This window comes from Gopherus evgoodei, chromosome 8 (assembly GCF_007399415.2).
Source record: "Gopherus evgoodei ecotype Sinaloan lineage chromosome 8, rGopEvg1_v1.p, whole genome shotgun sequence".
Taxonomy (NCBI): Eukaryota; Metazoa; Chordata; order Testudines; family Testudinidae; genus Gopherus; species Gopherus evgoodei.
Window position 1 is genome coordinate 102,398,331 of NC_044329.1, and position 15,121 is coordinate 102,413,451.

Here is a 15,121-nt window from a genome sequence, read left to right on the forward strand (position 1 = left end):
ATTACATTTTTATCATCCTTAACAGATCAGCCAGTGGGTCACTATCTAGGAGGTTTATTGTTTTATACTTGGTGGCAAGTACAATTTTGGAGTGGGAAGGCTAGTTCCCTTCCTCCTCATGCAAAGCTCTTGATTTCAGTAAGAGAGTGATTCCTTCTTCTTCTGACCTCTTCTTTCCCTTTATCCTTTGGCAGAATTCCTGAGCTCTGTAGCGCACTGCAGGGGCTAAAGGTGATTTGTCAAGGGGTGCTCTTTTATTGTTCTGTAGATAAACACTTATTGCTCACCACAGTCCTATGGAAATAGTATGCATTTATTGAAATATTTTAAAATTTATTTTATTTCTTCTAATAGCCTCCAACTATAGTATGCAGCATCTGCAAACGTGATGGCCATTCCAAAAATGACTGCCCAGAGGATTTTAAGAAAATTGATCTAAAACCACTACCACCAATGACAAACAGATTTCGGGAAATACTTGATATAGTATGTAAGAGATGCTTTGGTAAGTACAGTATTACTGTTGGACTTGTGTAGGACTTTTCACTTCACAGACTGTAATTTGTAATTTCTAAAAATTAAAACCAAAGAGCTGAATTCTGTTCCCTTTAATGTGGTGTTTACTTCATTGACTTCAGTGGGAGGAAGTTACAACAATGTAGCTGAAACAGAATTTGGCCCATATTGTTTTGTCATATAGTTTAAAGTCAGTAGAATTATGCTGGCAAAGAATTTGGCCCCAAAATGAGTTTAAGCAAGAACTTTCATCTTTAGTTATGATTGGCTGCCTGTTCTCTCCAAAACCAATGTGCATAAAGTGCTCCTGACAGAATTCTGCGCACCTGTGGGAGCACGGAATTCAGATGGTCTACATACTTCTGTAAAATGAAAAAGAAATATGCAGGTGGACACGCACCTCTTCCCTGGTAGCCCAGGCAACGCATCTGTTCCAGCATGCCTGAAGCAGCCTCAGAGAGGCAAATCACTGCGGGGGGAGGCTGGCTGGACATGTGTGCCTGTGTGGGAGACATGGATCACTGTCATGGAGTGGGGCTAGCCAACAAACGAGAGAGACTATGTCCCTATCGCTTGCTACTGCAACTCAACAGGCATAGAGGTGGGTTAGGTCTTTTTATTATGAACAAGAAAGATTCTGTACCTGAAACAGAAATGTAGCAGCCTGCCTGCTAGTTAATTGATGTCATTCTCTGAGGCAGAAATGTAGCAGGCTGCCTGCCTAGTAACATGTCTGTAATTTCTTGAGAATCGAAAAAAACACTTAATTAAATATTAGTATCATATTACTGAAAATTGTTTTTAAATTAAAGAAAATAGCTTTTATAAATTCTCCAACCCCCCCACACATATTTTGTCAAAGTTGCTGCTGATGGTTAATTGATCTCATTACCTGAGGCAGAAATGTGGCAGCCTGCCTCTATAGTAACATTGTTAATGTTCCTATTGTTAGTTAACGGTTCCCATTCTCAGTCAGTTCCCCCAGGAGCATAAAACATGTAAAAGTTTTAAGGGTCCTACATTGCCAGAGTGCTGTAAAGCCTTATAAATAACAGTAAGGGAATCAGCTAGGAAAATCTGTGTGCTTTCTCACTTTTTTCCTGTGCCAAAGTGCCACAGTGGCGTTAGATTACAGCTCAGGATTTATTTTACCTACCCATTTAAAAAAAAAAAAAGACTTTGAGGGCAAATAAAACATTTACCAAGAAGTCAATAAAATGTCAGGACAATCAGAACCAAGCACTTCCCAAAGTACCCAGCCAGGTCCAGGACAATGATTAGCAAAACTGTATGTCTTTCATGTGTGAAAGTCTAAGCAATTTAAAATGACATTCTGCCTTTTTGTTTTATTGCTGTTTGATGTTCTGTAATGTACTTTAAATGAAAATCCAGGATTATAACTGGAATGCAGGGTATTAGTTACCAAGTGTTTGTAACTTAACTTTCATGTGTTTAGGAAATGCTGAGTCGTTATTGGGACTTTTTTCTGTATTGTAGTTTACATAACTTACCAAAACAATTGAAACTGGTGTGATTTATATGGCATTATTTTGACAAATAAAATTTGCAGAATTTTTCACATTTCAAAATTTTGGGGAGCAGAATTTTTAATATTTTGATGCAGAATCCCTCCAGGAGTAATAGAGATTTGGTGTGGTAAGCAGTGTAGCCCCAGGCTTGGTCTACACTACCAAGTTACATTGGTGTAACTATGTTGCTCAGGGATGTAGAAAATCCGCACCCCTAAGTGATGCAGTTATACTGACCTAACCGCTGGTGTAGACAGCGCTATGTCAACAGGAGGGCTTCTCTTGTCGATGTAGCTACTGCCTCTTGGGGAGTCAGAGTACCTACACTAATGGGAGAGCTTTTCCATCGGCGTAGGTAGCATCTTCACTAAGCACAGCGGCACAGTTGCACTGGTGCAGCTGCAGCACTGTTAGTATAGACACGCCCTCATTATTAGCCGGATTCTACAGCTCTTACTCAGGCAAAGTGCTTATTGGCTCCCAAGAGTTTTGCCTGATTAATGACAACAGGATCAAGTCCCAAAATAAAATGCAATCAGTGCTAACTACCATAGAAAATGTCATACTTAAAAAAAAAATCGATATTCAAAGAGAATAAATATTTAATTCATAAAGTCAGATGTTGAGGGCCAAAAATATAGTGAAATGTTAAATCAGAGTCTAACTTTTTTTTTTTCTCAGATGAATTATCACCTCCTTTCTCTGAGCAACAAAACAGAGAACAAATTCTGGCAAGTTTGGAAAGATTTATTAGAAAAGAATACAACGGTATGTAATAATAGGTAACCACTTATCATTTGTTGTTAAAATTTCTCCCTTCATTCCAGTTGTCCAGCCCATTAATATAGAATTGTCTTTCTTTGTTCCTTTGTCTGCTTTAAAATGATGGCATCTTCCTTTTGAGTGTGTATATAAAGGTTCCTGTAGACATATAAACTCAATCCCTAACCCTACTCTGGCCCTTTTGTGCTGCCCCAGTGGTGCTGGCAACTGGTGCATCTCCACATCATGGGGGAAAGCCTGCGTGATGTAGGTTGACATAACCAAACTCTTGCTGACCCCAAGCACAGGAAGCATGCCATGGGAGGGAAAGAGTGTTATTGGGCTATAGCCAAGAAAACTAAGTGACTTGTCTAAGGTCACACACAAAGTCTGTAGCACAATCAGGAATTGAATCAGATCGTTTGAGTTCCAGTCTATTGTCTTATCCAGAAGACCATTCTTTCTTCCAGAATTGGCCCCAGGATCAGGTAGCTGTAAATGTTTCTTTTGCAGCTCCACCCTTCAGCTGTGCCCTGTGCTTATTGGTGACAGCTGAGGATTGAGGGCGCTATCTTTCTGTCACAGAAACTTAAGACTGAAGGTTTCTGATTCCATCAAAGGTTTGAAAGCAGCCATGAGCTGATAGATATAGTTTCTTATCATTGATTTCAAAATGAACAAATCACAGTGATCTAAAAGAGGTCTTTCAGAAAGAAATCCTTCTCAATTATATTACCATGCTAATTAATGTGAGTGAAAATAAATTTCAAACAAAACTGCAAATAAATACCCCAAAGTGGAAATAAGAAGTTTCATTCAGAAACTACATTGACTTCATTATTTGTATCTTGTACCATAGACTATGGTTAATGGGCATAGAGAAACATCCCAATCAACCAAACTTTCCTAGTAACAGAAAATGGAATTTTCATGTTGTTCTTGGAATTATCATAATTTATACAGGGTTATTACCTGTATTTATTACCACAACACCAATTTAACCTTACATTCCTTTATTACATCCAAAGCCCAAATAATATGTATACAGTTGCTCTAAACATGTCCAAAGAGTATCAAACTATTTATAAGCTGTTTAATCAAGGTACTTCCAAATGGGCTAAACCCAGGGATGCTTAAACCTATGTTGTCAGCTCCAACTTGGTCAGGCAGATAGTAGCAATGAACTCCTGAGTTTACCTTTTTATACCCATTAATAAACAAAGGATGTCATTGCCAATTATCGGACCTTAGCTAAAGCCAGATGAAGCAGTTTGTTACATAGCCAATTATTTACTGTGCTTGGTTCCTAGTTAACCTTGTTTTATTTCTTTTACTGCAGCCCAACCTTTAATAAGATAACACTGATATTTCAAATGGTCACTGCCAGTTTAACACAATAACTTCTTTCTCATGATCTCATTCTTTTTGGTCACATGCTTTGAGCCTAATGCTCATGCTAATATCCCAACTCAATTTAAAACCATAGTTCACCTTGATTTAATGTGAGCCTATATCCCTACAATTGCAAAACCTTGAAGTATAAATGAACCAAAAAATCACAAAGAATCAAGTACGAATAGCTGTACCTTAGTATCTGTGTTATTAATGTGTATTATTACTAGTTTTTTTGCATGTATTTATATACTTTTCAAAACAGTTAAAACTGTATTGTACTGTAAAAAAGAAATTAATGCATGTAGAAATTTGTATGTAATAATTAGTTACTGAGTCCCTAACATGGCGGGCACATCAAAAAATCGCATTTTAATCTTCATCAGTTGCACATAGAAATTAAAATAATGTACCAACTACTTCTGTTGTCTGACATGAAATGTCAGAGGTGTCCAATAGAAATTGATTTAAAAGACTATTAAATATATTATGCAAAATTGGGTCCAGTCTCTTATCTCAAATAAGCAATTTCCTGTAGTAAGCAGTACCAATAGATATTACAAAAAAGGTGACACTTTTTGTCTATTCTTTTGGTTAGATAAAGCCAGACTGTGCTTATTTGGCTCTTCAAAAAATGGATTTGGATTCCGGGACAGTGATCTAGATATCTGCATGACCTTGGAAGGCCATGAAAATGCAGAGGTGGGAGTTCAATATTTGAAAATATATGTTGCAGTTACATTGTATACTCTTAAAATGAAGAAAGATTTATGATCCTTCATTCACTTACTCCATGAAATATAATATTTGTTCAGTTTGTGGGGCAGGGATCCATAGTTCATTGCTCAGATTTTCCTATTTATTTTTCTAGAAACTAAATTGTAAGGAAATAATTGAAGGTTTGGCAAAAATTCTTAAAAAGCATCCAGGTATGTATTTTAAATGTACTCTCCATGATATGTACTATTACATGTATCTGCTTATATGTTTTAATATTTATGGAAATATTTTATCCTGCCTCCTCAGGTTTAAAAAACATCTTGCCTATAACAACAGCCAAAGTGCCTATAGTAAAATTTGAACACAGACGGAGTGGCTTAGAGGGAGACATCAGCTTATACAATACACTAGTAAGTGTCTCTTTCTATAAAAGCTAATGCATACTTTTCAGGATTGTTTGGAAAGTTTGCCTACAGATGGACTTCTAAAAGATGGAGATAGCATTAAAGTTACTAGGGAATAATTCCGAATCAAAAATAAAAATACCATGTCCAATTTTTTTACATATTTTAATTCAAATAACCCCCAATCCTCAGCCCAGGGAGTTGGTTAGCTTTGTGGCACAGTGGTGGAGGGGCTTCCTTTTTTGAGCTGCAGACTCCCTGTGGCCTTTCAGCTTAATGGAGCCTTTTTGTCCTTCAATTTCTGGCTCTCTTCTTACACCGTGGAAACAAACAGCTTCTCCTGCCATGGGCCCCCTCCAGACCAGCAAAGGAGGGGCCATGATTTGCTCCAGATTCACTCAGTTTTTGAGTGATTCCATCTTTGAATAAGCTGGTGTGTTCAGGTGCTGATTTTTACAAATAAACTGGTCTGAAGTCAGCCTTTAATTGTGTTCTTGTAACCACACTGAAATGTTGCATAGGTGTCACTGAGCACAGAATTTGCCTCCCTGTATATTTTGGCTCTCTAGCTCCCCATATCTGAACTGCAAGCTATACCATATTAAACTATAAACTGTTGTCTAATAATTGTCTGTTTTCCAGGCACAGCATAACACAAGAATGCTGGCTACATATGCAGCTATTGATCCTAGAGTGCAATATTTGGGATATACAATGAAAGTTTTTGCTAAGGTAATATAAAGATACAGTACAACATGACTTTATCATTATTTATTATTTGTATAGTACTGTGCTCTGTGTCATTGTCCCAAAGAGCTTACATGATGCTGATGCCAGCTAGAAAGGAGACAAGCAGAATCTTCTTAATCTGAGAATTAAGATGCTATCTCCTGAGTATCTGTGTATGGGCATATTCAAGCCTTAGGGCTAGTCTATACATGCCAGCTACACCAACAAAAAAGCTTAACAATATAATTGGGAATCCGAATGCATTGTGCATCCAGATGGTAATTTTTCTAGCTAAAAAAATATTTCTTTCCCCTGTAATCTTGCAGAAAAGCATAATAGAAATTGTTTTTTTGTGCAGGGAGATCTTGGAGATAAATGGTATGTGGCTCTGTAAATGACTTGGCATGCAGCCTCTTTGTTTGTTGACTGAAACGCTATCTCTTTATTTGCTCTACATTATTTAATTGACTACATGAATGGATTTTCATGAAAAGACTAGCAGAATTTGTTTTATTATTGCTTTAGAGCTGTACCATAATACAAGCTGTTAATGTACTGCTGTCCCTTGAGATCACTGAAATATACTTCTGACTTTGATCCAGAATGGGACAGTCATTTGTCCATTGTATTATTACTTATGCTGATAATTAATTTTCAAGTTGGGATTAAACTCTATATTTACATTCTTTGGAAGAGCACAACGGGAGCTGAGAGAGGGATAGTGTCTAAGCCCAGGACTGGAAGCCAGGAATTCCTGACTTTTTCTGGCTCGTACACTTCTCCTGTGACCTGCAAATCACTTAAATCCTTTTGCCTCAGTTTCCCTGTCTGTCAAAATTGGGATAGTGGAAGGTTTGATGTGTTATTAATAACAATGAATTAGAATTAATATTTACTAGAGCTGTCAAGTGATTAAAAGTGATTTGCAATTAATCGCAGTTTTAATTGCACTGTTAAACAATAATAGAATACCATTTATTTAAATATTTTGGATGTTTTTTATACACCTCTACCCCGATATGACGCGGCCCAATACAACGTAAATTCGGATATGATGCAGTAAAGCAGTGCTCCGGGGGGCGGGGCTGCACACTCCAGCAGATCAAAGCAAGTTTGATACAACGCAGTTTCACCTATAATGTGGTAAGATTTTTTGGCTCCCGAGGACAGCGTTATATCGGGGTACAGGTGTATTTTCAAATATATTGATTTAAATTACAACACAGAATACAAAGTGTACAGTGCTCATTTTATATTATTTTTATTACATATATTTGCACTGTAAAAAAGATGAAAGAAATGTATTTCAATTCTCCTCATAAAAGTAGTGTAGTGCAATCTCTTTATCATGAAAGTTGAATTTACATATTTAGAATTTTTTTTTACATAACTCCCTTTAGCTGAGTGAGCCCTCGTATGCAAGGGAGGGTGGATTTTACCTCAGGTATTTGGCATGCGGCAGGGGAGGAGAGGCTGGTGCAGGAAGGCTGAGCTTGCCAGGCCTCTGTTCTCTATGTCAATGTTTCTCAAACTCTTTGTGACTAAAAAAAATTTTTTCCTTCCCTCCCCCCGCTACACCTTCAGCCCCACTCAGGGTGGGGGCTTAAACACCCCTCAGGGTGGGCGGCGCCGGTCTTTGGCCCCTCTCGGGATGCGGGGCTCTGGCCCCCGCTGCCCCTGGAGCAGTGGCTTCAGGCCCCCATCCCCTCTGCCCCCAGAGCTGTGGCTTCTGCCACCCCTGGAGCTGCAGCTTCAGTCCTCTCTCACCTCCCGCTGCCCCTGGAGCTGCAGCTTCAGTCTCCTGCTGTCCCCAGAGCTTGGGCCTGGGGCTTCAGCTCCCCGCTGCGGATGCTTCCTCCCCGCCCAGAGGTATGCGATTTAATTAATTTTGTTTTCAGTTAATCGCAGGTGTTAACTGCAATTAATTGTCAGCCCTAATAAGGGCTTTCCAGTTATAATCCTGGATTTTCATTTAAATTACATTACCTAATTTGGTTCTGTTAAAATTGTGTGTATGTATTTTGAGTAAAGTGAACTGCCAATAAGACTTATTTGTATGATAGACATGGGAACAGAGTTTAAAAGCACATTTGTATGTTAGCACGTGAGCACAGGGGTCAGTAAGTAGCACAAAATACTGCTGTCATTTTTCCAGACCAGGTTAATAAATGTTTTCCATTTTGATAATTGTTACAGTTAATATATAGGTAAAAAAGATTTTTTTTACAGTAATGCAAGAATTTATATTTAAAAATATTTTAAAGGGAATTTGCCAGATTAAAAATGGTATATTTCAGAAAATCTTATGTCCATATCTGTGTTACTAATAAAACCATAATAAATTGTACATTTTTCAGTTTTAATAAGGCAATTCACCATTTATGCGTGATGTTTGTATTTCATAGAGCCCTGGCACTGAAAGTAGGCTAGTTAGTTTCACATTTAGGGGGTATTATGCACTAGCGTAATGTAACAATTAAGAAAGGTGCAAATACCACAGGAAAATAATTAACTTCACATAAAAATCATTAAAATAAAAATTTTAAATTAAAAATAAAACTAAAAATATGGAGGCATCTTTGTTAACATAAGGTTAGGAAAACGTTGGTTTCACAACATTGAAATCTTGAAACTAAATTGAGCTGGATATCAAAAACTGCACAGTTTTAGTGGCTGCTTTGGAAAATTTGAGCCATAGAATTTGGAAGACATTTTCCCATCAGATCATTGAAGCTTTATGAGTTGATCAAATGTTGTTACTAAACTACTTGACAGTGGCTCTCTCTAAATTTGTCAATATTTCTCTTTCAGGCTTGATTAAACAGTTTTTAATTCTGAAACAGTAATTGAGTTTTTGTTCATTGCCATAGTTTACAGAGTTAAATACCATGGTGTTTAATTTTCATTCAGTGCTTTGTTCAAAATCTATTCTGTCCAGCGCTGCGACATTGGAGATGCATCCAGAGGAAGCCTATCTTCATATGCGTATATCCTGATGGTGTTGTACTTTCTGCAACAGAGAAATCCCCCAGTTATCCCAGTTCTTCAGGAGGTTGGTTTTCAGGAAAAGATGTAATGGAAAAAGTGGCATTGTTTTTTTCAAGTCAGATTTGAGAGTTTTTTTGTCCTATGGGTAATGGGTGGAAAAGAAAATCCTGGGGCTCTTTTCATCATCCATTTTCTAACTTTTACTTTGTAATGTAAGTAAAACTTAAAAAGAAAACAGCAGCAAAACCAGGAACGTATTTTGGACCTGGTTATGAGCTACTGCATTCACTTTCTTGGGTTTTGGTCAAATTATGGTGTTTGTATCATCAAGAGAAAGAGGACTCAGTCAGCAGGGAGGTGTAATGATGGCCCAAGTCAGAAGTCCTGAGTTCTAATTCCAGCTCTGCTCTTGACTTGCTGTATGACTTTGGGCATATTACTTAAATGCTCTTCCACTTCCTCATCTGCAAAAGAGGAGTGATGTTTATTTTCCTACCTGTTAAGGTGTTGGAACAATTAATATTTCTGTCGCTTTGAAGATAGTGTTGCATAAATGCTAAGAAATTTTACTAATAAAATAAGGTTATATACCTCCATTACTGTTTAAGGTGAGGCAAACTGCACTTATTCAGCCATCTGCCTTTCCCTGAAATGTTGACGTTTTCTAGAGCTCCCTGATAGGAGTAATTCTCAGATCTAGCTGCCTTTTTCTTCATTGCATAAAAGAGGAACTCTGGCTGAGTCACTCTATTTGAGACCATTACTTCATTGCCACTACTTTAATGATCTGGTAATTGCTACTTCTGGGGCTGTATTTAAGTAACAGCTGAGTCTCCCTTGGCCTATCTAAATTAAAGTAATGATCGGTGAGGCCAGATATGATCTCTCTTAATTTAGAAATTTAATAGGAAAGAGGAGCTGAGTGCAACCAGGTGGGATGATTTTATGCACATTTTCATAGTTCTAAGGAACAAAGAAATTAAAATACATGAAATATTTGGTAGATGAGCAGAATTACCTTTACGTAAAATGCATTTGAATGTTTTCCATGTAATGCCAAGCACCTTTCAAACAAATACTGAAATAAAAAGCTGTTCCTGCAATAGTCTTTGCAACAAAACTGTCACTGTTTTATGATTACTTAAACCCAAGGTGGCAGTGAACACTAGGTAGATAACTGTTCTTGTGTTTTTGCAGATATTTGATGGAAAACAGATTCCTCAGAGAATGGTTGATGGGTGGAATGCCTTTTTCTTTGATGACATGGAAGAGCTGGTAATGTTCCAATTCCAAAATACTCACTAAAACTTAGGGCTTGAAAACATGGGAGAGCTTTACCAGTTATACCAGTATAGTTAAATTATACTGTTATACCTCCCTGTGTAGATGCTCACACTCCAGTATAAGAGTAAGCTAAATCGAAAAACCCAAACTGCTTCCAAAGCAACATAAGTTAAAGCAGAAAAAGGCACTATTGTACTAGAATAAGTGTCCACATGAGGAGATGGCAGTATAAAAATATCCATTTAAAGTCATGGCTTAGTTTATACAGGTATAACTTTTTCCTGTAGACAAGTCCTTTATTAAAATGTGTAGTTAAGGGGGGAAAGTACTTGGTTAATTATACCTATACGAACTGTGTCTTAAATTGCATGTAGAAGAAGCGTTTGCCTTCACTTGGAAAGAACACTGAGTCACTTGGAGAACTCTGGTTAGGGTTGCTGCGATTCTACACTGAAGAATTTGACTTCAAGGAATATGTGATCAGCATTCGGCAGAAGAAACTGCTAACCACCTTTGAGAAACAGTGGACATCCAAATGTATTGCCATTGAAGGTACCTGTTTGTTGAATTTCTGTTCTGTTATGTGACAAAACAACACATGCTTGGGGATCTGATCTCCCCTTGATGCACAGGATCTTTACGTGGGGAACTCCCATTAATGATAATGAGACTTTGGTTTGCAAATCCTACAGCAAATGTAAATGGGACAATAGACCCCTAACTTTTAATACTACTTCTGTGCATAATTTACATCTGTTTTAAACCTATTGCAATCAATAACCCAAAAATTGCTTTGCTCCCACCTGTGAGTATATGTAATATGAGACCTTGCACATTTAATTAGATGTACGAAATGAGAGAATACTTTATGCTGCAACATATTTTGCCCACTCTTGGATATTTTTCTTCCTTCCCTTAGATCCTTTTGACTTGAATCATAATCTTGGTGCTGGAGTCTCCAGAAAAAGTAAGATATTTATTCCTACTACAGAGCTTTTACTCATTTCTAATGCAAAGTGCCTTTCTTTTGTCTTCCAATGATTTTATCTTCTCTTCAATAGTGACCAATTTCATAATGAAGGCATTTATCAATGGGAGAAAACTGTTTGGTACCCCATTCTATCCAGTCCTGGGAAGAGAAGCTGTAAGTTCTTTGTTTGTGTCTTAAGTTTTAGTATAGTTTCCTTTCCTATATCCATCAGAATGGTGTATTCTCTTGGCTTCTTTCAAATGTGTATGACACGCAGTCATGCATAAACTGAATAAAAAAGGTACAACTGGATAGAAGGCTGAGTACAAGGCATATAGAAACAGACCGATAGGTATTTTCAGCAGAAGGGAGCTATGTAGTAGATCAAACCCTTTGCAGTAGTAAGTACTGCATTGGCAACTTCCCAGAAGCACCTGAGTTGTATATAGATTTATATAACATTTTTATTTAAAAAAAAGAGTAAACACACAACCATTGTAATTATATTTTATTTGATAAGCAAATAAAACTTGTTTATTGCTTGAGTTCCTCAGCAATAAACATGTGACGCTGATGAGCTTTGTTCTTGTTTTATACTTACAAACAGGGAGCAGCATTTGGCTCTCCAACTCTGTGCTGAGCAGCTCTAATGTAGAAAATACATAATCAAAAGGGAAGAGAAAGCTAAATTTTATCTAGGAGCAAAAAGTTGAGTGTGAAGCCTTAGAATAAAGATCGATACTAGTTTTCTTGATAAAGCAGTCAGAAGACTTGTTGCTTAATCAGCTTTAAAACACACTAAAGGCTTTAAGAACTTTGGTGATGGTCTGAATTAGATGCTGAATAGAAGGAACAACCCCATCAGTCTTTGCATATACCCAGTGTTATTAATTTATACACTGGGTAGTAATGATTGGTTGCTCATTAAGAAAAAAAACTTTTCAAGCCTAACCAATAGAACGTGTACTGTTCACTGTAAACCACTATCAGAAATTCATTCCCATTGAGCGATCAGTTTTTTTGAAGAATCTGTGCTTGCAGCAGACTGGTGTTTCTGCCATGAGGAAGGATCTTAGCTGAAACACGTGTATCTTAGACAGAAAACAAACATCATCTTTGGAAAAACCTTAAAATAATAGTTAAGCCAGTGGCCAGCTGGGATTATCTAGATAAGGAGGGATTTTCAAAAGCACTAAGTGAGTTAGGAGCGCAAGTCCCATTGATTATTAATAGAACTTGTGCTCCTAAGTCACTTAGGTGCTTTTGAAAATCTCAACCTTACTGTTTGCTTATATCTTAAAAACAAAACAAAAAAAACCCACCATCAAAATCTGCAAATTGGACATATAACTAGTAAATGTAAATAAGTATGGCTATCACTATTACCATGGTCGTCCTTGTTCCACTCCTTCCATTTGTTGATTACACTCGCTTGTATTTTGTTTTAACTTGGATCATATGCTCTTTGTGGGAGGGTCTGTTTTTTGCTCTGTGTTTGAACAGTATCTAGCCCAGTGGGTGCTGATCTGATTGGGACTTTTGGGTGTTGCATATATACAAATAATAAGTAATAAATTAACATGTTGGACTTAGTTTTTTGTGTTTGAGGAATAAAATGAACGAAATGTATGTGTGTCTGTGTAATAACCACATCCTAGATTATTATTAATCAGCCTTTTCTCAAGCAGCATCTGTGTTTATTGTTTGCAACAGCATTCAACAAGATGCTCCAGTATCTAAATGGAAATATCTTGGATGTTCTTCAATTTGCAGTGCTCTGTCCCAAGGTTTCATCCAACATTTTACAGAAAAGTTGGCCAAGTCAACGTATGCCCTAACTGTGCATCCTAACATCAGGGAAATACCATGAATTATAGTATTATAATGTTTTATTTATTCAAAGCACTTTTGTAAAAAACTAATCCCCGCACCCCAATCACACCCCATTCATACAGATGGGGAAATCACTTAAACTCAAGTCCACAATGGGAGTCTGTTCCAGAGCTGTGATTAGAACAGGAGAGTTACTACACTCACTCCTGTAGATCAAGCTGCTCTCTTTATAAAACACGTATTTTGGTTTTAACTTAGACTAAGTTAGAGACTGTGTGGAATCTGTATAGAATGAATGTGAGAGGGTAGGAAATGACAACATGCCACCCCACTTTAGGTCTTTGGGACAATCTGATTTATCTGTCCTCTGTTGTAAATTAATAAATGAATAACTTCTGTAGTATAAAAGTCTGACACTTGTCTGCAGGAATACTTCTTTGACTCCAAAGTATTGACAGATGGCGAGCTGGCACCCAATGATAGATGCTGCCGTGTCTGTGGAAAAATTGGTCACTACATGAAAGACTGTCCAAAAAGGAGAAGGTGGGTAAAATACATGAAGCAGTCATCTTAAATTAAAATTTATTTAATTCAGATCATCATATTAAGTGAGGAGGACCCTTATGGCTTCAATGCAGATAAGAAAAACATACTACAGAGAATACATTTTCCATATTAAAGCATCTCCTTTGTCCTTCTTAAGAATCCACTGACCTCACCTTCCCATCCCCTTTTTGCTTTGCCCAAGCTGTATGACTAACCACAACCAATTCCCAGTGCTCTCCTGAAAGCACATGATCACATATGCATGGCTGAACTAACAAGATATGTGCTAAACACCAGTATTATCATCTGCTCTTTGTTGCAATCAATCCTGTAGCCTTTGTCAGTACATTGTCTATTTAGATTGTAAGCTTTGGGGGGAAGGACTACATTTTACCACATGACTTTAAAGTGCACAGCTGTATAAACTATTACAGTGGATTATTGTGTTACTTATGATGAAGAAACAGTACAGCTTAAGGAAAGGTTGTTGTTCCTTATTCCTCACATTAATTCCAGTTTGCCATTTCTTCTGCCAGTGCTCAACATTTGAAAGAACACCACTGCTTCGTGCTGCATCCATCAATGCTGTTACTAGGCCAGGCCCAGGATGCTAACGTATTCTTCCTGAGAAGTAATACGTTCTGTTGTAGCACCTCCACCATCCAACAGAAACTGAGTTCATTGACTCCACTGCAAGCTGTTCCTTAACTAGCCTAGGCTCTGGAAAGTGTTTCCCTGCGGGCTCTGGGGTTGCTGTATTCCAGTACATATATTGGTCATGATATTCCTTCACTGGACATAGGAACTGTAGAACCGTACAGATGATGTTTTGGCACCAGTGTTAATAAACTTTATCATGTAGGCTGAAGAAGAAGGAGAATGAGAAAGACGATGAAAAAGAAGTGAAGGAAGAGGACAGGGAGACTAGAGAGAAGAGATGTTTCATCTGTGGGGATGTGGGACATGTTCGAAGGGATTGTCCTGAATTCAAACAAACTCGACAGAGAACTAACAGCGTTCCAGGTAAACAAGCGGTCTCATCTATGATGGTTTCTGTTATTCTCATTAGAAAGTTCTGAGGCTATTCTATTTGGGTTTCTACACCACCCTCCTCAGTATTGCACCTTCTCACATTTGCAACCCAAGACACACACTGTCATCGTTATCACAAGCTTCATTATAAGCACCTCTTTTTTCTAAAAGGGATGTTGCCTCAAGCTTTAGAATCTATGGACCAGATTCTTGAATCCAAATGTGCTGAGTTCATCACAAGACAAAGTGAATGGATGGAGGAAGGTGTATTTAAGTCACCTTTCCACTCTCTTGATCCTGGAAAAGTTGGGGAGGTATTTTGGACCCCAGCATAATTTAAAGCAGCCTAAGCACTGCTGTAAGTTAAGCCACCAGGAACGGCCATTGAAGGGTCAGTTTTGCTGGCTAAGGTTTTA

At 37.7% G+C, this 15,121-nt stretch overlaps 1 protein-coding gene across 4 annotated transcripts in view; it reads left to right on the forward strand.

Annotated features, from left to right (window-relative positions):
• Positions 1–15,121, forward strand: part of TUT4 (terminal uridylyl transferase 4) — a 70,043-nt gene that overhangs the window by 43,704 nt on the left and 11,218 nt on the right. For all 4 annotated transcript variants that reach the window (XM_030571455.1, XM_030571452.1, XM_030571453.1 and 1 more), the window contains exons 14-26: positions 355–505; positions 2,727–2,813; positions 4,798–4,901; positions 5,071–5,128; positions 5,226–5,329; positions 5,966–6,055; positions 8,991–9,104; positions 10,238–10,315; positions 10,699–10,876; positions 11,244–11,291; positions 11,386–11,468; positions 13,555–13,670; positions 14,536–14,696. In XM_030571455.1, the coding sequence (XP_030427315.1) occupies positions 355–505; positions 2,727–2,813; positions 4,798–4,901; positions 5,071–5,128; positions 5,226–5,329; positions 5,966–6,055; positions 8,991–9,104; positions 10,238–10,315; positions 10,699–10,876; positions 11,244–11,291; positions 11,386–11,468; positions 13,555–13,670; positions 14,536–14,696 (1,372 nt within the window). The remainder of the gene's footprint in view (positions 1–354; positions 506–2,726; positions 2,814–4,797; positions 4,902–5,070; positions 5,129–5,225; positions 5,330–5,965; positions 6,056–8,990; positions 9,105–10,237; positions 10,316–10,698; positions 10,877–11,243; positions 11,292–11,385; positions 11,469–13,554; positions 13,671–14,535; positions 14,697–15,121) is intronic.